General features: G+C 34.5%; 2 protein-coding genes across 8 annotated transcripts; one reads left to right on the forward strand and one right to left on the reverse strand.

The window, feature by feature from the left end:
* Positions 1-321: 321 nt before the first annotated feature.
* On the reverse strand, positions 322-25,124 carry LOC112045227 (uncharacterized). Of its 7 annotated transcripts, none has more exons than XM_052882411.1 (5): positions 25,050-25,124; positions 9,810-9,957; positions 3,414-3,520; positions 2,117-2,240; positions 322-1,050 (listed from the first exon to the last, which is right to left on the reverse strand). In XM_052882411.1, exons 2-5 carry the CDS (start codon positions 9,828-9,830, stop codon positions 394-396), a joined length of 909 nt encoding a protein of 302 aa, XP_052738371.1. In that variant the 5' UTR covers positions 9,831-9,957; positions 25,050-25,124; the 3' UTR covers positions 322-393. The 7 variants fall into 7 exon arrangements, with proteins under 7 accessions (XP_052738371.1, XP_052738372.1, XP_052738373.1 ...); XM_052882412.1 differs by lacking the exon at positions 25,050-25,124 and adding an exon at positions 14,813-14,891; XM_052882413.1 differs by lacking the exons at positions 9,810-9,957; positions 25,050-25,124 and adding an exon at positions 14,813-14,932 and having other exon boundaries at positions 2,117-2,221.
* LOC112045228 (protein catecholamines up) lies at positions 13,531-17,255 on the forward strand. The gene is made up of 3 exons (XM_024081329.2): positions 13,531-13,840; positions 15,432-15,555; positions 16,747-17,255. The coding sequence occupies exons 1-3, from the start codon at positions 13,823-13,825 to the stop codon at positions 17,106-17,108; spliced, it is 504 nt and encodes a 167-aa protein (XP_023937097.2). The 5' UTR covers positions 13,531-13,822; the 3' UTR covers positions 17,109-17,255.
* Positions 25,125-25,163: the final 39 nt, after the last annotated feature.

Raw genomic sequence — 25,163 nt, forward strand, 5'->3', positions numbered from 1 at the left:
AAATCATACATACCGATTACAAAAATCATAATAATGTTAATAAGATTTCTGTGATACCGATCCATACAGGCCACTTTTTCTGACGATAAGCCAGAGTCACAGAATACTTAAAATACGTGCAATTACTAAACATACACACTGTACACTCACACTGTGTACACTCTGTGCAGCCGGGAATTTCATGCAAGTTCCAAAAAAGAGTTTCTCAATCTGTCAGAATCTTTTACATTTTTATGTATTCTTTAAAATTATTTTCCGTCATACTAAACTAAATTGCGTATTGTGTGATGTTTGACATGTACTTTTTAAATAAAACACATATTCTAGGACTACGTTTAATAAATATTAACTTATTTTACTAATAAACTTATTCTACTGCATAATAAATTACTATTAATATGGATGATTGTTGTGATTTACTGGTTGTAAAACATATGCTTTACCAGTTACTCTGTCAATAAAATGACCTGTGAACGCCTCCAAAAAAGGTCTAAAGACCGGTGCTGCGAAAGCTTGCCGTTTGTAATGCTTTCTTCCGGCTTCATATGACACAAAGCCATTAGGATTTTCTTCTTCCACTTTATGACCTACAGACAAAACTAAATGGTTTATTTTGCTTGGTTGTGGATTTGTGTCATCAATATTATATTTTTGCAAGTTATCTTTAAGATATTTTGTTCTTAAATCTACATCATAAACATCTTTACTATCTATTTTTTGTCTTCTGAATATAGTTTTGTCTATATTTGTCCACTTTTGTATCGGAGTAGGTTCTTCTTGAAAGTTCTGTTCACCTTTCAGATACTGCATTTCAACTTTAGAGTTTTCTCTCTTAGGTCTTGAGGTTTTTTTGTAATCAGACGCATTAGGATCATATTCTTCACCTTCATATTTGTCCGACTGTTCTACGGTCTCTGGATAGTCTTGAAGTTCTTCGTTATCAGGGCCGTCATCGTAATCATCGTCACTTGCTTGCTTTTCAGCATGACCAGCATGATTCAAATCCCAATAGTGTTCCCCATATCCACCTTTTCTATCACCCCATCTTACCTGTTTAAAAATTTCAAGTTATGTAAACAATTCTCTTTATACATTTTTTACATTTAATGGTGGTTTATTTAAAATTATTGTTATTATTTAAGGACAAACGTTATTTTATTGATTAGTGATTCATATAATTATGTTAGTGTGCTCACATATTCCTTGTAATATTTCAGAAGCTTCTACGAATTGGATCAGATGGATGTTAATCGCTCTTTTAATTTTACATGAATTAAGTGTATTCGAATCAAAGTATTCTCTCGACAATTAAATTAAGAAGTGTAATTAGTAATTACAGTTATTAGAAATTATTTGTTTCTAGGCATCATAAATTACATGTAAAATATGTAAAAGATTTTTAAAAACTAAATATATTTATGTGATTTGCAAAGGTTTAGTTACATAACATAATAAGCATAAGCGTACTTTAGCATAGAACAGCCCTGCAGAGGGTCGGGATCTCTCATGTCTTTCTACGAAGTGCCGATCGTTTCCCAGCAGGTATCCATTATCGAAGTCCTCAGGAGAAGATAAATGCATGTACCTTCAACCAAGCCAAGCGAAGCGCCGCAGAGAAAGAAACATAGATAGTTTAGAAGTAGAGATGCAAACGCAATATCGATCTTTTTGGAATATCGATTTCTTGGTCAGAAAACATCTTTCATAAACTTAATAGGACGTGCACAATGTAATTTGAAGCATTGTATAATTAAATAAGTTTAGTTTGATATATATTACCTATTTTATTTTTCGTTTATAAATATTAACGATACGAAAATCCGAAATTACATTTTAGCGAGCTTATGAAAACTAAAATTAAAATTCCCTATAAAATTAATAGTTTAATGTGATTTTAAAGGTTAGAAAAGAATTATACCTATATAGAACACGATATAATAAAAATGTTTTCATTTTCACCTTTGAGCTAGCTTGATGTTATCGAAAAACAAAGGTAATTAAATCGTCCATAATAATAATGAATAGTTACTCGTAGTATCGATGTATTTCTGACCAAGGCTTACATCCCTAGTTAGAGACAAAGCGAGATAGATGTAGAAAGCAAAAGTTGTTTTACTTTTCCCATGTCCCTGTGGTTCTTAAAGTCTTTCTTCTCGTACCGCTGCTCCCACGTGTTAGGGTCCTCGCACACATGGCCGAACTCTATCTTGTATGGACTCAACTGTACTGAGAAAAAATCCCTATAAAGCAAATTTTATCTCTTCACTCAAGGTTGCAGGACATGTGACAAAATAAAAAAAATATTTAATTGCAATCCGACGCCTGCAACTACGTTCGCATTTTTCACAAATCCCGCGCGAACCATGATTTTTTTCTGGAATACAATTTTGGAACAAACAATATTCAAAACATAAGCTATTATCTTCTGCTCCAAAGTCTCTCTATAAAAATATTCATCAAAATCAGTTGAGCTGTTTAGCCGTGAAAAGGTAACAAACAGACTGACTCACAAACTTGTGTCATTATAATACGAGTACAGTTTCTACCCTCATTTAAAATCTAAAACGATGAATTTTCCTTCCTTGAAGTTTTTAAAACAAATAAAAGACTTAAGCTGCGTTTTCTTATGTCCAAAGTTCTGAGACTATTAATAAAAAAAAAATGTTAATATTATATCATTCACTCATACATATTTTATTGTCATTTGCAAACTAAACCTTAAAAATAGTTTTACACTTAGAGATCGTTTTGAAATAGCTATCTAACCTTGACCAAGTCAAGTTTACTACTCCATTAAGATCGTCAAATGATTGGCCAATAAATAGTAAACATAAAAATATATGAAATTAGGTTAGTTACTTTGCGGTATGTTTCTTTAGACAAAACCGAAAGTAGTCTACAAGAAATAAAATAAGTAATGAGGTGTTTGTTAGAATTATTATTATGAAGCAAGACGTATATTGAAATTTGAATAATAAAATCCGATAATCGAAACTAGATAATACACCTGATTTTTTTTTTTCATTAAAAAGCAAAAAATATCAAAGTGAAAATCAAAGTTATTATTATATTAACTTAAGATCTTTTGCCGCGAAACAATCTTTATATTAGTTTCATTATCCCAAAACCGGCTCTTAGCAAATAGAAGAAGAATTCTATTTTTAAATATAAATTCCTATAATGTTTATGATTTCTAAAATTTCTGATTCCTAGTTCTTAGATCTGGCATATACCCTCAGAGAAGACACACGTATTTTTTTTATTGATAACTAACTATTAATAACTAACTATTTATTAAAAAAAATTATCGAATTTAGTTTTTTTATCATTAAAAACAAAATTCGAACAAATTACAAAAAAAAGCAACTTGCAACGTAAGTTTATAAAAAAAAAATATAAGAAATAGACCTTACTGAAAAAATTTCGCCTGCGCTTCGATAATCTCCGGAGTGCGGACATTGACGCTGCTGACGGTACTCCAAGGCCCTGAGCTTAGCGCCAGGAAACACCAGACCCATTTCTGCAAGAATATATCGAATGGCTATCTGTACTATAATTAGGTGGCACCAGCAACTTCGATCGCGTGATACTCGATGTAAACATTCAACCCTTTATTTCATCATATTCATAACATATTTATAATTTCGCACGTTTTATTCATAATAAATATTCCACTAATCATTCAACAAAACTATAACTTTAAATATATATGATATATGATTTTTATTAAAAAATCTACAAAACCTTTTCAGGGTAGAATTTTGAAAAATCTTGAATGACACTATTTTTAGTATTTTCTTGGTACTTTACATACCAATTTTTATAAATTTTTAAATCGAAAAATTAAGGACTTTCCATACAATCTTTCAACCCCTATTTCACCCCCTTCTGATTTTGTGTTCGTGTCAAAAAGTATCCAATAACTTGGCACGATTGGTCTCAAATCGTGCCAAGTTTCATTTTAATTCATTCCGTAATTTCAGTGTGATGCCCGGTCATCAAAAATACGGACAGACAGACAAAAATTAAAATAGATATTTTTGGCTTCAGTATCGATCATTTAAAATGCCCTCCAACTAAAATTGACAAAATATCTTCAATGTATAGAATTTATACTGTTACAGTTTTATTATAAGTATAGAATAATGTGGTTACACAACATATATAACGTAGTTTACCAATAGAAAGCTATGTTATTTGTGAGTGTTATGCTATATTTTATCCCTATACTTCTACAGGATCGATTGAATATCAGAGATTGACACGCGGGTTGAAGCGCAGCGTGTGCCAATCTTTCTAATAAGAAAACATAAACGCCGACTTGAGAGCCAACAAACTTAGTCGGACACTCAAGATAAAACGTAGAAAGTTTCAACGTTTACATTTTATTGTAAAATAAAATGATAGTTAAAGTCGGATTTACTCAACAACAGTGATCTAAAACGGGCGAGACAAGACTTTAGTTACCATAATATCTCCTCTTATCTACTAGTACCTTGTTAAATCTTTATTTCCGAGTATACACAACATAAATTATTAGTTAAAATAAGGCTGTATCTGCATGTTTATTTATGCTCTATTTATTTATTGGCCTATTATTTTATGTTTTGTAGGCATTATTTATACAAACTTTTTTCTTTTATGCACATAAAGACGGAAGGTAGATTGTCTGGGAGAGATCGCTTTTTAGCGAAAAGACCGCCTCATATTCTTTAATTTATAATTACGGTGCACAATAAAGAGTATTTTCATTTAATTACGACTATCGATAAGTGTAATGTATTAATATAGAGTATGTGAGTGAGAACTAACTAACTAAAGTGATGTTTATTGAATGTCAAAATTGACTTAAACATAAACGTCCATAAATTTATTTATTTTTTATTTTACTTTCTTCCCCTGGGCAACCACTAGTTTATAATAATAGAGGCACACGGATCAATAGCCTCAAATGTATGGCACTCAACGCCACTGCAACAAACTCAAACATTCACTTTCACTTTAATCACTTTGGAATTAGATTCATTCACTTCACTTTTTAACTTATTTGGTTATCTATTGTGTGTTTGTAAATAAACAGATAAGGTATACCGTTGGGTCCGACCGACGTTGTGACATCTTGGCGAGTTGCCAGTGGGTGAGCTGGGCGGCCAACGTTGGGCCGTTTTATAGACAGCGTGTCTACGCCATGATGTTAGTGATTGGTAACTCTTTCATTGGAATTACTGATTTTCTTTATTTTTACAAGAATAGGCCTAATTACAAATTTTGACAGATCAATCTACTATGAAATGCTTGTGACAAGTTTATTATAGGCAAGTTTATTTAGTACTAGCGGACGCCCGTGACTTCGTCTGCATGGAAATCAATGAAAACTTTCAACCCCTATTTCACCATTATAAGGGTTGAATTAAAAAAAAATTTTATCACATAATATTTTGTATTTTTTCATGATTTACAAACAAATTCTTAAAATTTAACTCTAAAATGAAGGATTTTCGATACAAACTTTTAACCCCTATTTCGCCCCCTTCTATTTTTATTTTAGGGTGAAAAAGTATCCTATGTTTTGCTCTAATGCCCTTCTTATGCCCTTTACTATTATAATAAAATTTATTTTGATCGGTTCAGCCGTTTAGCCGTGAAAAGGTAACAGACAGACAGACAGACTTACACGGAGAATTTGTATGCCTCTTACCTCATGCTTCGGAGACCATAGTAAACCGTCGCTCCCAGTCATTATTAATAATCTCTATACGGAAAAGTTCCACACTTTCTTTTGTACAACGAGCCTCCCTCTTTGTACATAAGGAAGTGTGGAGTGTTCCAAACTTTATTAACTTACATTTAATTACCTTTACATGGTTAAACTACAGAACCAATTTTGATGAATTTTATTACAGAACACAGTCAACTTTTTATCCCGGAAAATCTATAATTCCTGCGGTATTTGTGAAAAACAGAATTTTACACAAACATAGTCACGGGATCCGCTATAGTTATAACTATAAAAAGCATTTACAAAAAGAGGGAAGCATTACAAACATAGAACCGTGGTAATTTCGATAGGACCCCCTTGTTTAGGTAGTTATTGGTAAGTGTTTGTCAAATTTTGTTTCATCAGCAAATTCTCTACAGCCAAGTAAGAAATTACTTTACAAAAGAAATCTATGAGTGTTGCACACCAATCTATTAACAACAAAAAACTATGTTAAGTTTAGGCAACAGATATATTGAAACTATACTTATGCCTACAATATCTGGTGGTGCAGTGTACATGAGTCTTTAAGCTCGGGGTTCTATGATCGAGTTTGCACGTTAATAATATTAACATCAGCCAGTTTTAATAGCCTATTTAAGAGCAATTTTGGGCTCAGACCCACTTAGCTGTTCAAACGCGGGTGGGTGAGCTTGAAGTTAATGTTAAACACTGAAACTGATATCAGAATACGGTTTGTAGTCTCCTAGATTTATTTGGATCCAACTCAAATCAAAGACTATCGATCAGTAGCCACTGGGCCAGCAAGGAAAATATCCATAAAAGTTAATGTGCTGTAAACTTAAAATGCTATGGTAATACCTACATATTTATTTTTTTTGAATGTGAAAATATTAAAATAATTTGTGTAAATACTATTTTCGTGTTGACGTTCCTTTTTATGATATTTTATATGTGAAAACTCAAGTATGGTCCGCACAGAAGGAACGAATTGTTATATAATTTAAATGTATAAGTGTATTCACAAACCAATTTATTAAGAACGTTATTTAGCAACCACTCACAGGCAAATTATATTTTAATCAATAACAATAAAAGTACGTAATGAATCCTCAGGGATGCATTGCGTTTATGCATCTATGAAGTGCACGCCACTGCACATTAACATGCTTGTCCAACTACTGTCTGTACATCTTACTTCTACAATACAGCCAAAACACCGTCATCGTAATATAAAAACATTCTAATTAAAAAGGTGTTTGGTTCAAAAGACTTCAACGCGCTTCAACCGCATTCCATAACGTAATAAATTCAGTATCGCGTGTGATACTCAATTATTCAATTATTATAAAACTACTAATTTTAAGCTTAACTTCAATTAATTATTAATTCAAACTAGATTAAATTGTATCATCGTCTGCTAGAGTCTATGTAGAAGTATAATTTGTTCAAATAAGAAAGTTGGATTTTTGGATTTGAATTGTTTTCCAATTGAATGTAAATTCAAATTTACATTTAATATAATATTTCACAATTTAATATTTAAACAATTTAATATTTCAAATAACAGAACCAACGGCTTAACTTGCTTTCCGAGGTACGGGATGTAACACTATCCACTTTCCAAGTCTATTTCCACTGAAATATCTTAAAAGAGAAAGCTCATATTTCATAGTCCAACGAGGACTTGAACCTAGAACATTGTGATCTAAAGCCTCATATAGTTATGTACCATTGGACCAAGACAAACAAAGACGCAATCAGAGCAAGGCGTAGTTAGAGACATCTCGTAATATGGTATTCTATCTATACCTAAAATAAAACTGTAACAGGTCAAGTACTGTACATTGAAAATATTTTGAAATTTTTTAATCGAAAGCATTATATAATCGACACTGAAGTAAAAAAATTGTTTTTATTATTTCTATCTGTCTGTCTCTCTATCTGTCCGTCTTTTTGATGATCGCATCTGCTACATCACACTGAAACTACTGAGTTCAAAGAAACTTGCACTATTTGAGACCATAATACGAAGAAGGTTCTAGAAAACTTTTGTCAACAAAAAAATAAGAATGGTGTAAAATTCAAAGTTTATATCGATTTTCACTCTGACGCGGATCGCAACGGGCGGAGGAGTCGGGGGCATCCGCTAGATGTCTAAATACAGCCAAGTTAAGTTTCACAGTGTCGCAAGCGATAACTAAACGAAGCACATACTCGTATGCAAGTTTGGCGGAGGCGTAGGAAGATTGCCTACGTACTAAAATGCAGCATCACAATACTTAGTACCTATTGTTTAGTTGAATGTTTGTAGAAAGTATGCCAGTGCAACGAAGGTCGAAGCAGGTATTCTATTTGAATTCATTTGAACTGATTTGGCAACATGCAAAACTACAAAGGGTGGATTACTAAATACAAAAAGCTCTCGGTCTATGCGTCTATAGAGAATCAGAGTCTGTAACAGCCAGACTTTCCTCATTTTTTTTTAATTATTTACTAGTTAGTCCTTGACTGCAATTTCACCTGATGATAAGTAATGATGCAATCTAAGATGGAAGCGGGCTAACTTGTTAGGAGGAGGATGAAAATCCACACCAATATCGGTTTCTACACGACATCATAATGAAACGCTAAATCGCTTGGCGGTATGTCTTTGTCGGTAGGGTGGTAACTAGCCAGTTAGCATTAAATAAATAGTAAATATGAAATCACGTGACTTTAAAGATTTCTAACTATTATGTCCACTAAAATATGTCAATGTTAGTGAATTGGCCCGCTGATCTTCAATTGTCCAAGATAAAACTTAATTATCTGATATATCCTACGGGATGTAAAGAGGAATCATATCTCCAGTCCCCAAACCTGGCGACCTAGAGACCTTACATAGAGACCCTAAAAGTTTCGTTTTTAATGTTATTTTTCTTTTATCGAGGTGTCGCCACGAATTGATTGGCAACTGACCCATAATTTAGCTACTGTACTTACCTATTCCTATGGTAGGAGCATAGAATGATAAAGCAGTCTTCATAAAATGAAGAATGTCTAGCTATAGCAGGCCTCTTAGTCCAATATTTTGATTAATAAGTACCTACTAATATTTCTAAACTAAATTGCAATATACCTGTTTAATTGTATATTGTCATGACATACTTACATTTATACACCAACATTATTATGATTTTGGAATTTCATTATTGTAAATATTGTTTCGTAACAATATTATTTTTGTGGTTTATTTTTGTATAATTAAACAGACATTTTTCAACGTATAAAAAAATTACAAAACTACCTGAATTAATGAATTAATATCTCTGCTTACCTTTTGCGTTGTACTTTATCTGAAATTTCGTCAAATCAAAGGACAAAGATAAAAATAGAATTTCTTTATCTTTGTCCTTTGATTTGACGAAAGGAGATGGTCCAAAATTATATGGAGCCCTGGATCATTCATTGTACCCTAGCGGAAATAAAAGAAAATATTTTTTTAAACTATTTTTGGTTAAACAAATCTACGAATTTACTTTAATTCTTTCGAAATAATATTCATTATCTCCCAAGAAAGGCATCACTATATAGGGTTTAATAGCGGATTGATAACGTTTTCAATGCAGTAAGTGATTTGACGTTTTCTGTCAATAGTCATGTCATAGTTGCTTTAAGGGCGCCATCTTGATTTAACTCAAAAACTAGGGTTTTAATTTTATTTATTTCTTTTTATTTAGTTAGATTTATTCACTTTAATAAATCTTAATAAAATTCTTGTATTTTTAAAATTTTAATGACAAGAGTGGACCTGAAATAGACCATCTCCTTTCAGACAAAGTACAACGCAGAAGGTATCGATATACAGCGATCATGCCTGTTGAACTATATTGATATTTTCACTAACCAAGTCATGGTTAGTGAAAATATGTGCTGTAGAACGCGCTTCCTTAGGAAGTGTCTAGGTCAGCAAGACACGCTAATCGATTCGTGCTTACCACGGAGTCCAGGGGAAGTTACTTTTAGTCCGTGCAAGTCGGACATGCCAGAAGTCCGGAGGGATGTTTTTCCTACCCGATAAGAGAAAAAAAAGGAGATATCTACTCACTGTTGACTTGACAATACCCATATTGAATGGTAGGGAAAACTACAACTGGAAAGTCATTCCAATCTTCATCTGTATCGAGGAACCAAAACGTTTTGGACGCGTTCAAGTACGAAAGTTTGCAGAGTAGGTGCTCCGATGACTAGCGGATCTGTGGAAAAAAGATGAAAGAGGAACTAAATAACACTCTTCAGAATATATCCTGTAGGAAACTGAGAAGCAGGCTTTTCGGCGATGCTGTAAAACATAGAGCCACAATAATACACCTAACTTTTATCTCTTTGAAATCTGCTGCTGGGGGGAGGGCTTTCGATCGTGGTTACCACCCTACCGATAAAGTTGTACCGCCAAGCGAATTAGCGTTCCGGTACGATGTAGTGTAAAAACCGAAAGGGATGTGGATTTTTATTCTCCTCCTGACAAGATCCGCCCGCTTCTATCTTAGATTGCATGATGATGCAATTCACCTTAAGTGATGACTTAAGGTGAAATTGTAGTCAAGGGCTTAACTATAGCTAGGTCGTAGCTAAGTTTACTTTCTAATTTCCTTCAGCAACACATTTACTTATTGCAATTTAACTCTTAAGTTATGAAAACGTTTAATTCTTTTCTTACATAAAACAACTATTACAAAAAAATATCATTGACCTTTGGAGACTGTTGCTTAATGAATGCATAGAATTCATATCAGCTGATAATAAGAACATTCACCATCACGATTTCAATTTCTTTTGGGCATTTTTTTTCATTCGCTATATACAATTGAGTTTTGAAATGTATTGTAGTTATTTAAATTCGTTAAACACCTGCACAGAGCTAAAATCGAGTAGATACGATTAAGGTGGAAACTAATCACGATATTGGGTAGTAAAAGAACAACTAAGCAACTCAGTCTATTGTAACAGATAACTACAGACCTCTATAGAAGGGATATGGAGCTTAGACCCAACACGCTGCTCAAATGCTGGTTGGCGGGCTTATGGTAGCCAATAAGTTCACGTGCCTGCAGCGCTAACGGCAGCACATCCGTTAAAACTGATCGTGTGTTGGTCGCAATCTACAAGATGTCCTGCCGCTACAGTCACGTGGACTTATTGGATGGTGGATGGCTAGCATCTGGGTGATAATGTATGACTCTTTATCGATATTAATTATTATTCCATGCTCTTGAAGTTTCTTAGCAGAAACTCGATGCTTCTTAGCCCGAACATAAGTCCCGTGATTTGAAGTCATATAGGCTAACCACTAGACCAAAGAGGATGTCAGTAACAACCCTAGTCCTATGGAAAAACACAAGGGAATCCTACCCCCAAGTCGACAAAGGCAAACGACTACTTTATAACTTTTGGTAATAAAGATATTCTTATCTATTAATTTAGTAACAGATACAAGAGTGAGTTAATCTAACGAATCAGAAACAATTTTCAAAGTCAAGCGATTGGAGTAACCTTAAATCATCATATTACTCCTGACCACTGACCTCTAATACTAAACGTTAACCTAACTTTGCTTTGATGCGTAACAGTTCTAACAAAAGTAACAATTACCAGCTTTTTATGAAGTTTAAACCTAACAATTAGTTTTGCATGAGTTTGTATAAGGATTTCAATCATTGTACATAATATATAATATAATCAGAATTTTTGATTAAGGACGTCGGTATATAGGAAAGTACGATCACAAGAGAACAATTTGGGTCAAAGTCACTGTTTAAAATGTTGTTTACTACCTACATGTTGCATTCTATTGCATCTAAACTATTGTTTCCAATGACAGTTACTCTTCATCATCATCATCATCATATCAGCCGATGGACGGCCACTGCAGGACATAGGCCTTTTGTAAGGACTTCCAAACATCACGATACTCAGCCACCTGCATACAGCGAATCCCTGCGACTCGCTTGATGTCGTCAGTCCACCTGGTTAGGGGTCCGGCCAACACTGCGCTTACTAGTGCGGGGTCGCCATTCCAGCACTTTGGGACCCCAACGTCCATCGGCTCTTCGAACTATGTGCTCCGCCCATTGCCACTTCAGCTTCGCAACTCGTTGAGCTATGTCGGTGACTTTGGTTCTTCTGCGGATCTCCTCATTTCTGATTCGATCACGCAGAGATACTCCTAACATAGCTGTGTCCGCTGTGTGACTCTGAGCCTTCTTATGAGGCCCATAGTTAGCGACCAAGTCTTGGAACCATAGGTCATCACTAATAACACGCACTGTTCGAAGACTTTTGTCTTCAGGCACTGAGGAATTTCGGACGAAAAGATGTCGCGAAGTTTCCCGAATGCAGCCCAGCCGAGTTGGATTCGACGGTTCACCTCTTTCTCGAAATTGGACCTACCTAACTGGATCATATGTCCTAGGTATACGTATTTGTCTACAATTTCGAGTGCAGCGTTCTCAACTACAACTGGGTGGAGCGATACATGAGCATTACACATTATTTTTGTTTTGGCCATGTTCATTTTCAGGCCCACCTGTTGAGAAACGCTGCTGAGGTCATTGAGGATGGTACAGTTACTCTTAATTAGGTATATCAATTAGTAGAACAGGCGCTGTGAAGATGTGAGTGTGCAAAAGTCGAGAACCGCATTCTGTTTACAGTTTTGAACTGAAAGCATGCAGATTACGATTCTGCATGTTGCCAGGAGGTTTGTTGATCCATTCTTTTGTTATACCCTCTTTGGTGTCGAGTATATGGACTAACCAAATGATTTATATTAGTTTTATTGCTTGTTTAATTAAGATTAAATTCATTTCTTTATCATTACACTCACTAGTGTTGTATTACAATCCACCATCAGTCGTGTAAAAACCCATTTCAGAAGTAGTTACCGTTGAAAATTTGAAAAGTTTGTTTAATTGAAGGCGCTAATCACGAAGAAACAATCAACTGAGGGAAGCCAACTATATATATATATATATATTTTGTTATTCTTTACAAGTTAGCCCTTGACTACAATCTCACCTGATGGTAAGTGATGATGCAGTCTAAGATGGAAGCGGGCTAACTTGTTAGGAGGAGGATGAAATTCCACACCCCTTTCGGTTTCTACACGGCATCGTACCGGAACGCTAAATCGCTTGGCGGTACGTCTTTGCTGGTAGGGTGGTAACTACCCACGGTCGAAGCCTCCCACCAGCCAGACCTGGACAAATTAAGAAAATCTCAATCTGCCCAGCTGATCGAATCGAACCCAGGACCTCCGTTTTGTAAATCCACCGCGCATACCACTGCGCCACGGAGGCCGTCGAAACAATTCTATAGGCTATCAAAGATGAGCTATTCAATTAGTGGCAGGAACAGGAACATAAAAGAAGAAAAAACCAGAAAATCTCATAGTTCGATAGGACGTAGCATAACAGGAAAATAAATCGGGAGTAGCGTCGACAACTATCCAAGCTTGGATAGCTCTCTAATATAATAAAGGAGGTGTCAACCTCATAATACAGATTTCATATATAATCTGAGGTGTTAACGTGGACTTATCAAATTAAAGTACGAATAGGTGCATTGACGACCTTCAAGTGGGCTGAAGTTAAAAAATAAGATCATGTTGTTGCAATAATTTTATTTGCGATACTTAATTCAATTTATTACATGTAACATAATCTCATGTGGCAACCGAATGATTGCACATTAATAAGCAATTTTTTTATCACACATGTTTCACCTACTTCTATAGGTATTTTTGTTATTTTAAGGTTCTAGAAGCATGGACTTCTAGTTAGGTAATATGTAGAGTTTCTAGCCAAACGATGAATGATTGTTATCCAATAAGTGCCTCCCGGAACACGGCAAACCCTCACCATAACGGTTTTATAACAATGATTCATAAAATGGTCGATTTTATTGTCATCCTAAATCATTTTATTGAGACGAATGATTTGAACCGGATCGCGACGCGTCAAGGCGTAAAATCGGTGTAGAAAGTGATCACTTTTCTTTCTACTTTAAAAGAGGCGGTGCGACCTCTTGCCCGCCATTGCTGCCTCGATTAAGAGCGATAATATGGATTGCTACACCTTGGTAAGTGTTTTTATGTAATGTTTTTTGTTACTTGTGACGTTTCGCAAATTCCGATCCGGTTTTTGATTTGTAGGGAATGGAACGTACGATTTGCACGATTGGGAACCGTATACACTGTTAGTCTTACTGTCAACAAAATATAACTTAATTTTTTTAAAGAACGCAACGGATTTATTGCGGTTAAATTGAACTTTTGCCGACTCTACAAACTTGTAAGTCATGTAGACAGTTTCCGCAAACTGTTATTGGCGGAAAATTATAGAGTAATGCGACCATTACTGTAGGTAGTAATTCTAATGGATGATATAAGGTTGTCGATGATACAACAACACAAAACTATACTGTGAAATTATTAAAAACGTGTTTTTAGTTAATATTTTGTAACATACTAAAGGAGGATAAATATAAGACGAAACATAAAAATATGCTTCCAAAATTAGTATGATTAGTAATTATATTGTAATATAATAAAGATCTTGAAATTTACTAAATTATAAAACTATGAAGTAGCTGAAGGCAAGAAAGAGTATTAAGAGAAACAAATTATAAAGCCTGTAAACCTAATACTGCAAACTACATTAAAAGCAAAAGGTAAATTCGACTCATCGTTGAAGTCGATTAAAAGATATCCAATTACCTATATATACGTACCCGGTCAAAATAACGAATCGTTTTATACATTATTCGTCAAAATTAGATAAATAGTTTTCCGCGATAACAAATAGCCTATGTTCTGTTCCAAGGTCCTATATATCTCTTGGATACTCTTGGATTTTTAATTGATGATAATGATGATTCATTTTTCATCCAAATCAGATTAGTTATTATGTCGTTTATGTATTGACATGTTTGTTAGTATGGATATCAAGCCCGCAAGTAAACAGTTGGTAAAACAATGTATTTTTACCATTTTACTAATTTAAAAAAAAACTTTAATACATAATTTTACTTCGTTTTCATCTTATATCTTACCTAATGTTCGGAAGTAGACATCATGTAATGCATTGTAACGATTTTATTATATTACAAACACAATTATATTGCACGACGCGGTGCAGCCGCGTGACTCTAATGTGATAATAAACATATGCAATGAAAGCGAAAGGAGACGTACTTCTATGTTATACGAGATTGGGCCTGAATGAATTGTTTATTATGACATTTAGATGCTGGCCACTCAATGTAAAACCTCTTTTTATAAATTAATAATCATCATCGTCATCATCATTAATTACCCATAATATTCGGCTCACTGTTGAGCACGAGTCTCCTCTCAGAATAAGTGGCCTTAGTCCACCACGCTGGTCCAGTGCAGATTAGCAGACTTCACTCGAAGAGAATTAGGCAAATTCTCAGGTATGCAGATTTCCTTACGATGTTTTTCTGTCAACGTTTGAGACACGTGCTATTTCTTAAAATACACAAAACTGAATAGTTTATCTACTGAAGGCAGAGGTGATATCCACTGAGCTATATAGAAATCAAAATTCATTGATTTCGGAAAAATAAAACTAAGATAGTCCGTCTGGTGATACGTAACATTTTTGCAATATTATGTTGATAATAATTATTTTTAATTTTGTATTTTCAGATTAGCCTTGCTTGTACGTTCATGCTCGTATCAGGATGGTCTTTTCCATTCTATCCAGTACATCGAGTACCTCAAGCACGAGTCACCAGATTTGCAGCATTACCTCACCCTCATAGATTACCCAGTAAGTAATTATAACTTATCCATCAATTTTCTTTTGTTAAGAGTAACATGTAAATCCACAAACCTTTTGGTTTCTACACGACATCGTATCAGAACGTTAAATCGCTTGATGGTACGTCTTTGCCGGTAAGATAACTAAGCACGGCCGAAGCCTGCCACCAGTCAGAACTGGACCAATTAAGAAAACCTCAATCGGCCCAGCCGGGGATCGAACCCAGGACCTCCGTTTGTAAATCCACTGCGCATTCCAATGATCTTTAAAATCTTAATCACAGCGTTGAAAAAACTGATTCAAGATAGAAAATTTGTAAAAATCCGAAAAATATAACTTTATATTATTCAAATTAGTTTTAATTAGCTGGTGTATCATATGCGTTTTATCCGTTAATTACGAGACACTGTATATACCAAAGACTACGTATAAAATGGCCAAACAGAAGATCACAAAAACTCACAGTTTAATCGAAGATAAATCAATTTACCGTCTTTAAAATTTCATGGACTTTGAAAATTCATTAAAGCAGCTTAAAAAGGATTATTAAAACAATTTAGATTCTTAGGCTAAACAGAACATCTGAGATTTCAATGGAAACGTTTAGTTTCATCATACTTAGGTATCGTTAGACGATCTATGCTCAGTTTTGCTAAATCTCTTGGTAAATTCAAAGATGCATTGGAATTTGGCCTTGACACTCTTAATTAACGGTCTTCAACAAAGAATTTATCTGCAAGATCTAGATGAAGTAGCAATGATCTTAGTTAATGGCGTATGCAAGTAGAATAGCTAAGCTACAAAAAAGTATTATTTGCCAATTAAGTTTATCCCTTATATGGTTTAGTGAATTTTCAAGACGGAAGTCCTGCCGCCTCTGGCTGGGCCATTTGAGGTTTTCTTAATTGGTCCAGGTCTGGCTGGTGGGAGGCTTCAGCCGCGGCTAGTTACCACCCTACCGACAAAGACGTACCGCCAAGTGATTAAGCGTTCCAGTACGATTTCATGTACAAACCGAAAGGTGTGTGGACTTTCATCATCCTCCTCCATAGGTTGGCTTGCTTCCATCTGAGATTGTATCATCCACCAGGTGAGAATGTAGTCAAGGGCTAACTTAAAAAGAATAATAAAAAAAATATGTTTCATATTTCATTTTTGCGTATGGCAACACTTTTAACATTGTCGATTTTTTATTTTCAGTTAGACAACAGCAAATAAGGCAACAAGTAAACCCAAAACCTGTACCACTCAATCATGATTATGAATATTACGACGACGAAGACGATCACAACCATGAAAATTATCATAATCACAAAAATGGTCATAATCACAAAAATGATCATAATCACAAAAATGATCATAATCACAAAAATGATCATAATCATAAAAATGATCACAATCACAAAAATGATCATAATCATAAAAATGATCACGATCACAAAAATGATGACGAAGATACCGGTGCTGTTATAGGACCCGTCCACACTTTTGTTAAAACAGACAAGAATGCCAACTATAAGTGGGGAGTGAGACATCACATAGGAAATAATCGCAAATCATAGCGAAGCATTTCAAATTTTTGTTTTATAATTTATTTGAATTTAGTTATAGATTTTTGTCTTGTATTTTTACTAAATTGAGGTACCACGGGTTTTGTAGTTCCTATTTTATTATAAGCTTAAAATTGATTACTTATATAGTTTTTGTATTTATTAATGAAGATAATACTTAAATAGGCTAAACTTATTATAAAAATAAAATATAAGGAAATATAACTACAACTACAAAATTAAAATAAATTAAAATTAAAACTAATACCTAGAAATATTTATCAAATTTTGCCGCCCTTGGTAGGGTGCCCATCACGCAGGCAGCATTCCTGCACTGAATTGCGATTGAAATTCTTATATAGTTTTTATTTTTATTAGTTCTAAATATTTTGATGATAAAAATCTGTTTTGTTAATGGTCAATTTTAATATTTAGCTAAGCGAGCTTTATAATTATTATTATTGAAATAATAAATATAGGTAATCAGATTAGAAGTGTAGGCCGAATTTGTAATTTTTAGTAATAGATATCGTCATTATTTGATGCCTGGAGTAGACACATTGCTAAAATAGTCCTTGATTTAAAATATAAATTACACAACTAGGAAAAGCGTATAATACTCGTACTTGTAATAAAAGTCAGCCAGCAGGAGTTGAATTACAAGAGATATGCAATTTATAACATTGGGACAACAAGGACATAGCTTCCTTTCTCCTTTTGTGGTGTAACTAAATATATGAAACAAGATCTATATTAAACAGTGCCTAATTGTTAATTCCGTTACCTGCTACAAAACAATGTATGAAATAAAAAAAATGTAGATTTGTCTGTTTATTATAAACATCACTGTTTAATTAATTGACCAGTTTTTATTCGTTATTCTTATAAATTAGGTTAAGCTACGAGGTATCTGACACTAGGTAGATCGAATAGAAAATAGAAGTAGATAGCATTATAATTTTAGCGACACTTTATTTTAGTTCATAATTTCGTAATTATCAGCCGATGGACGTCCACTCCAAAAAAAATATTAAGCTCTTCATATTACTTGATTTTATATACTTGGTTTACAAAAATCCTACTTACTAATTGGAATAACTTAAAAATCGAATTAGAATAGTAATTATAAATCAAAAATCTCATTAGGTAGGTGCAGTGGCGTGCCTTAGATGGGTCCTGTATCAAAATTAGTTGAGGGGCCCGCAAGCGGCTTAAATCCCGAAAAATCTCTTTAGTTTTTGATTTACTCTACCAAAAACTCTTTTTTACTTTTGTAATTGCTGCAGTTTTTTTCCCGGTAAATACCATCCAGATTAAGTAATATTGTAGATTACTTTTTACAAATTTTTGACACGTAAGAGGCCCCTGTAGTTAGGGGGTCTTGGAGGAGAGTATTGATAGGGCTGATATGGTGCTAGGCCCCTGGGTGGGTGCTTTTTGTACTGTAAGTTAGCCTGTTGATTAAAATCCAACCCACTGTTTATTCGACTAGAATATGTTCCTTATTCACCTAAACTACAATCCCTCCTGATAAAAGGTATTATAGACATGCGTTTGCGACATACAAGCTCACATACAACTGACTCGCAGTGACATAATTATTATAATACATAACGCCTTATCATATTATCATCACAACTAGATCCGGTTTTACTGGATCATTGAACTGACCCTACTTTATATAATCTGTATCGATTTGATTTATAACACTATAATAGCATAAAAGAAGCTAATTAAAATGTAGAACACAAAATAAATCTAGTATAAGATTTAATTATTTAAGTTCTAGACATGTAACAAGTATAATGTTGTAATAAATTTGATTATAGAATAAGTTTACTACAAATTTGTCCGACAGTATTTCTGTGTTTTATTTTGCGGATTATTTATAATTTTATCTATGTTTAAATTTATTCCATAGAGAGTTCGACACTATCTTACACACTATCTTGTAATTCCCCTCCATTCTCTTCTATTATACCGAAACACACCCCTATGTACCCCCTATTTATACCCCCTATTATGAAATAAATATAGTGGATACGACCTCTGCCTTCAATTTTGAGGGAGTATTTGAATCCGGCTCGGAGCATGCAATCAAAGCATGAAAAATATCGTGAGGAAACCTGCACACCAGCGAATTTTCTTAATTCTCAAGGTGTGTGAAGTCTGCCAATCCGCTTTGGGCTAGCGTGGTGGACTATTACCTTAACCCCTCTCATTCTGAGAGGAGACTCGTGGTCAATAGTGAGCCGAAAATGGGTTGTTAATGGTTATACCCGTCTTATACACAGATATCCTTTTGAACAGTCTTTTCTTTGGCATTCCTCTCTTCTTGTGTCATTTCTTTCAATTGTACATTTTTTATTTGCTATTTTTATTCTTCCGTATCACGTCATGTCCATATCTTGTCAACTAGTAAAGAAAAGAGACGATCTAATATATCGCTTTTTAATGATAAAGTTAATATTTTTATTGTTGATGACGTTTTAAGCCCTCATTCGCACGTGCCCTTTTTTAACGGACGTTAAAAATACGTTCAAATAGAACAAATGCATCCCAAGTATATGTCCAAACTCTGTCGTGTGAACAAAAAAAGCCCTCGTGCGAATGAGGGCAACTGTGAAAATATTTATAACTCGCTTCCTAAGTTCTGTTAATCCCTTCGCATATAATATATCTGTAACTCAATAGATCAGGCCACGGCCTCAGATATGGATCCGTACAAATACTTGGGTAACGTCTGTCAATAATATCACTATAGATCAGATTACTCTGTCGCCAGCCGTGAGAGATGTGATTTTACTTGGATACAAATATTTGAAATGCGTATACGATTAGATATCTATAAGTAAGTAGTATATATCTATATAGGAAGAAAAAGACAAATTGTATTCATAATATATACTTGCAGGTACATTTTAGTCATTAAAAACGTCATCTATTCTCTTTAAAATACAATCCCACCAAAACATTTTAATTAAACATTTTCATAATTTAAATTCCACTGTAAAAAGTAATTGAAAATTAACGAAAGTTCTATACAAACTTTTATTTTCCAACTTTAACGGTTGGAGGGCAAAAGGTGCAAATTTATATTTTACTAGCGGCCGCCTGCGACTTCGTCCGCGTGGAAATTAATTTTTCACAAATCTCGCGGGGACCATGGATTTTCCGACGTGAAAAGTAGCCAAATCGCTTCAGTAGCCGTTGCACAAAGGACAAACATACATACTTACACACAAACTTTCACATTTATATATTAGTATGATAGTGTGATTACGTTACGTGTGTGTACAAATATAAAATATTTTATACTTGTACACACACGTAACTATATCGTATATATATCGATCATTAATGTAATATCTACCTAAATGCACCTATAATTTGTCAAGTACAGGGCCGACGTGTCACATGTCTACAGGCCCTGTAAATTAGCTATAGATTTTCACTCAAGAGAGGTCCGAATATCAGTTAGCTCGATTAAATAAAAGTTTTAAAATAATCTCAAACCTACCTACACAAATACCTTGTCTAAGTAACAAATCGACCTTAATATTAAGAAAATCGGCTAAGATCTAGAACTTAGGTATGTGTCATACCAAAAAGGAATGTGCAACAGACTAGATCTATCTTTCTATACTTATAATAAAACTGTAACAGGTCAAATTCTGTACATTGAAGATATTTTGAACATTTCTGATGGAGGCCATTATAAAATCGACGTCGCGCAGTTTCACCCGCGTGGTTCCCGTTTCCGTAGGGATACTATATAGCCTATATATAGCCTTCCTCGATAAATGGATTATCTAACACTGAAATAATTTTTCAAATCGGATCAGTAGTTCCTGAGATTAGCGCGTTCAATGAAACAAACAAAGTCTTCAGCATTATAATATTAAGTATAGATACTGAAGCCAAAATTTTTTCTTTCAATTTTTTGACTGTCTGTCTGTCCGTGATTTTATTGGCCGGGCATCACGCTGAAACTACTAAATGAATTCAAATGAAACATGGCACGGTTTAAGACCTTATTACGGAGGAGGTCAGAAGATACTTTTTATTGTGAAAATAAAATAAGAAGGGGTGAAATAGGGGTTGAAAGTTTATATGGGAAGTCCTTCATTTTTAGAGTTACAGTTTTAAAAATTTGATTATAAATCATAAAAAATAGAAGTATAATGTGATTAATTTTTTTTTTAATGCAACCCCTAAGGTAGTGAAATAGGGCTTGAAAGTTTACATTGATTTCCACGCGGAAAAAGTCGCGGGCGTCCGCTAGTTAAAATAAATGGGGTTAATCGGTAAATATTCGAAATGATTGATATTTCTTATCGGCTGGTGACACTCAAGTTTCGTAACGCAAGACCCCGAAAGGCACTCGTCATCGAGAGCACGTGAAGTGCAATATGAGTTAGGCTATGTTCACACTTATGCAGACAATAGGCTAGTTGACACTTTTTTTAAATGGTAATAAATAGATTACTAACGTTCTGCTAGATTAAAAAAATATATTTTCACATTATCTTTTTGAGACGACATTACATGAAATTATTAATTTTTTAATTTTTAAAGGGCCAAAACGCCTGTCGGCCATGATGGTCTATATATCAACTGTTTCATGGCGTCAATATAACAAATCCATTACAAACGGAGCGTTTGACGAAAATAATATTATCAGTTGTTTTGACGATTAGTACATCAAGTAACATTATGACGTCACTAAATGGACGTTTATTACGTTTGGAAATTTTAAAAATACATGAATTTTAAATTAAGTTTTATAAGAAATCCTTAACTGTTATTAATTAATATTGATAAATTTCGGACCCCTACTCCATGCGAGATTAATATTGTATAAACTAAATTTGTTTTAAGATTCAACTACCCTATTGAAATAGCCACAGACCTCATACTATATCAGTGTTTTCGATCCCGGCTCATTTTTACTATTTCGAGTTTCTTCTTTGAGTTTTTCATTAGTATATTTCAAGTTTGTCTCTACCACCGGTTTGTAGGACAAACTCTATTAAAAAAAAACGGCAAGAAATTTCATCATCATCATTATATAACTCATATATGGCTCACTATTGAGCACGAGTCTCCTCTCGGAGTCAGAGGGGTTAGGCTACTAGTCCACCACGCTGGCCCAATGCGGATTGGCAGTACCTACGAAGAGAATTGAGAAAATTCTCAGCTGTGCAAGTTTCCTTGCGCTTTGAGGCAAGAGATATTTAATTTCTTAGAATGCACATAACTGATAAGTTGGAGGTGCATGCCCCAGACCGGATTCGAACGTCTACACCCTCCAAATCGAAGGCAGAGGTCATATTCACTGGGCTATCACGGCTATCAATTAGCAAATAGGGTCTAGATTAAACATATTTTAGGCAGCGTTGCCTAAATGGCACAGTCAAAGATGTTAAAGGGCATGGTATTGCACTTTGATCAAAGAACCCTGTTTTGTCCGGATAATGACATGTTTGAGGGAATAGAGAGGGAATTTATGCAGTTGTTCACTAGAAACTTTCTATTTCTTTGGGCTACCATCTATAGGATGTAATAGTCGGTACATATACATTTATGCCTTAATTCTTAACATTTAGGACTCAGCATTCGTGAATTAATGTAGGTCGCGGCCTCTTGATTAGGCGTGGCAATACAATATAACTGTGTAGGGTCACCATATTGAGTGGAAATATAATAGGACATACTGAATTGCTCTTAGTGATATGGTAAAACTATAAAGTATGTACAATACTGGTTATAAGATTTTTGTGTAACTTGCTTGTAATAAACCTAAAGTATTAAAGGCCCAATAAACTGGCAAGAAAGCGAACAACACGCACCAGCTAATGAAGATACAGATAGGTAGGAAGCGGATGGATCTCCAAGGGATGATGGATCTTGTAGCCTAAAATCAAACCTATCAAACTCTTGGAATGGATATTTATGGTTGAAACCAAAAGGAGAGTGAGTGCAAATTTTTATTAATAATAGACTCGCGCTTGACTACTACTAATAATGCCTGATGGAAAGCAATAATGCGGTCTAAGTTGGAGGATCATCATTATCAACCCATATTCGGCTCACTGCTGAGCTTGATTCTGAGAGGAGACTCGTCCTCTCAGAATGAGATCGATTAGGCCAATAGTCCACCACGCTGGCCCAATGCGGATTGGCAGACTTTACGCACGCAGAGAATTGATAAAATTCTCTGGTATGCAGGTTTTCTCACGATGTTTTCCTTCACCGTTTGAGACACGTGATATTTAGTTCTTAAAATGCACACAACTGAAAAGTTGTAGGTGCATGCCCCGAGCATCTAGAAGATGCTCAATTATAACTGTCAGGAAACACAAACGCTGGAAGGGCATTAAAAATTGTGCTGTGCGAAATATTTAACTTGAGCCTAACCATCATGCAACACTAACCACAGTTGGTTTTATTGCGCATTTTAAAAGTATGGTAACCCTTGTTATTCGTTCCCATGCTCATATCAAGACATTCAATTGTAGCTATTAAACAAAATCGGTCACGATTTATCCCAAAGTTATTAACAACAATACCTATTATTGTTGTTACGTCTACCGCAGGTTTAGAGAGGCTTCTAATTTTTTTTCTTCTTTTGACGCGGAATATAAAATGTAAAACCAACCAAGGGCGTGTCGGGAAACGCGCAGTGTAGGGTTCCGTAGTAATATGTCGACTGAGAATAGTGGTTTTTAGTCGGCCGATTAATACTTATCATCATAACTGAACTATCATCCTTGGCTGGTGGAAGGCTTCGGCCGTTGCTAGTTACCACCCTACCATGTAGAAACCGAAGGGTGTGTGGATTTTCATCCTTCTCCTACCAGTTAGCCCGCTTTCTTCTTAGATTGCATTATCACTTACTATCAGGTGAGATTGTTGTCAAGGGCTAACTTGTAAAGAATAAAAAAATCATCTACACATTAGGTACATGTATTACAGAACTTATTATAAGTAAGTTGCTGGTGAACACACATGAGGCTTGCCCATGTGCCTCAAATTAACATCAAGCGCGGGGTAGCGGGCATAAAGTTGCACTGGTTTTGCCTATGGCCCATGTCTGATGATCATGAGGCAAAAAATCTTTTGCATACAACTCATAGGCAAAGTTTTTCCACTTAACAAAAGTAGTCTTTTCTATTCAATAATCAATTACATTTCCTAATGCCTAAAAATCTCATATCTTATCTAGCTAGTGATAATCATCTATTGACTATAATCTACATACTTATTAGTCATGTCAAGGACATTAAAAAGATTAAAGCAGGTACGAAAGTAACTTAGTTGCGTGATTGACAGACGGACAATTTGCAATCAAGCACAAAAGGGAGTTGATAGTGATAACTGATGGGTACTTACTCATATTTGCAATTAATCATACAGGAATAACTTATCATTTTAAGATGGGATTTTGTAATTTCAACATAATATAGTCTCTATTATAATATACCTACGAGTTACGACTAATATTGAACAAAATATTTAAAAAGTAAAATAGTAGATTATTATACAAGGGGCTAAAACGACCCATTATAATATACGAGGTATTTTTCTTAATTATGTTGTTTTCGAGGTATGTCCTAGAGCATAATAGAGATATAGGACATGTTTCAACTTGCCTCAAAACCTCCCCAAAAATGTCCACGAGCTCTCAAAATAGATGGGTAGTTAAGCACTATCCAATTGAATGCTTAAAAAATATATCAAACAGTTTAACTAACTTAAACTGCTTCAATTTTGTTTTCTGTAATCGGGTGCAATATAAATTAGTTACTTCCTTTCAAGTAAATATAAACAATAACATGCTAAAGTTTCCGAATAGCCACACTCCTAATTTGTATCACAGGACATTATATCTAAGATCTACACCATTCCTTTTGGTTTGACCATAGTCGGGTAAAAATGCAAATTACTTACTTGCAAGTGAGTGCACAAGACTGAATATGCTCCAGTTTTCGTATTGCCTACACTCCTACACTGCAGGCCTGTACACTCCCGCCCTCACTACTTAGAAGGGGTGCCTCTATATAA

This window comes from Bicyclus anynana, chromosome 7 (genome assembly GCF_947172395.1).
Source record: "Bicyclus anynana chromosome 7, ilBicAnyn1.1, whole genome shotgun sequence".
NCBI lineage: Eukaryota > Metazoa > Arthropoda > Insecta > Lepidoptera > Nymphalidae > Bicyclus > Bicyclus anynana.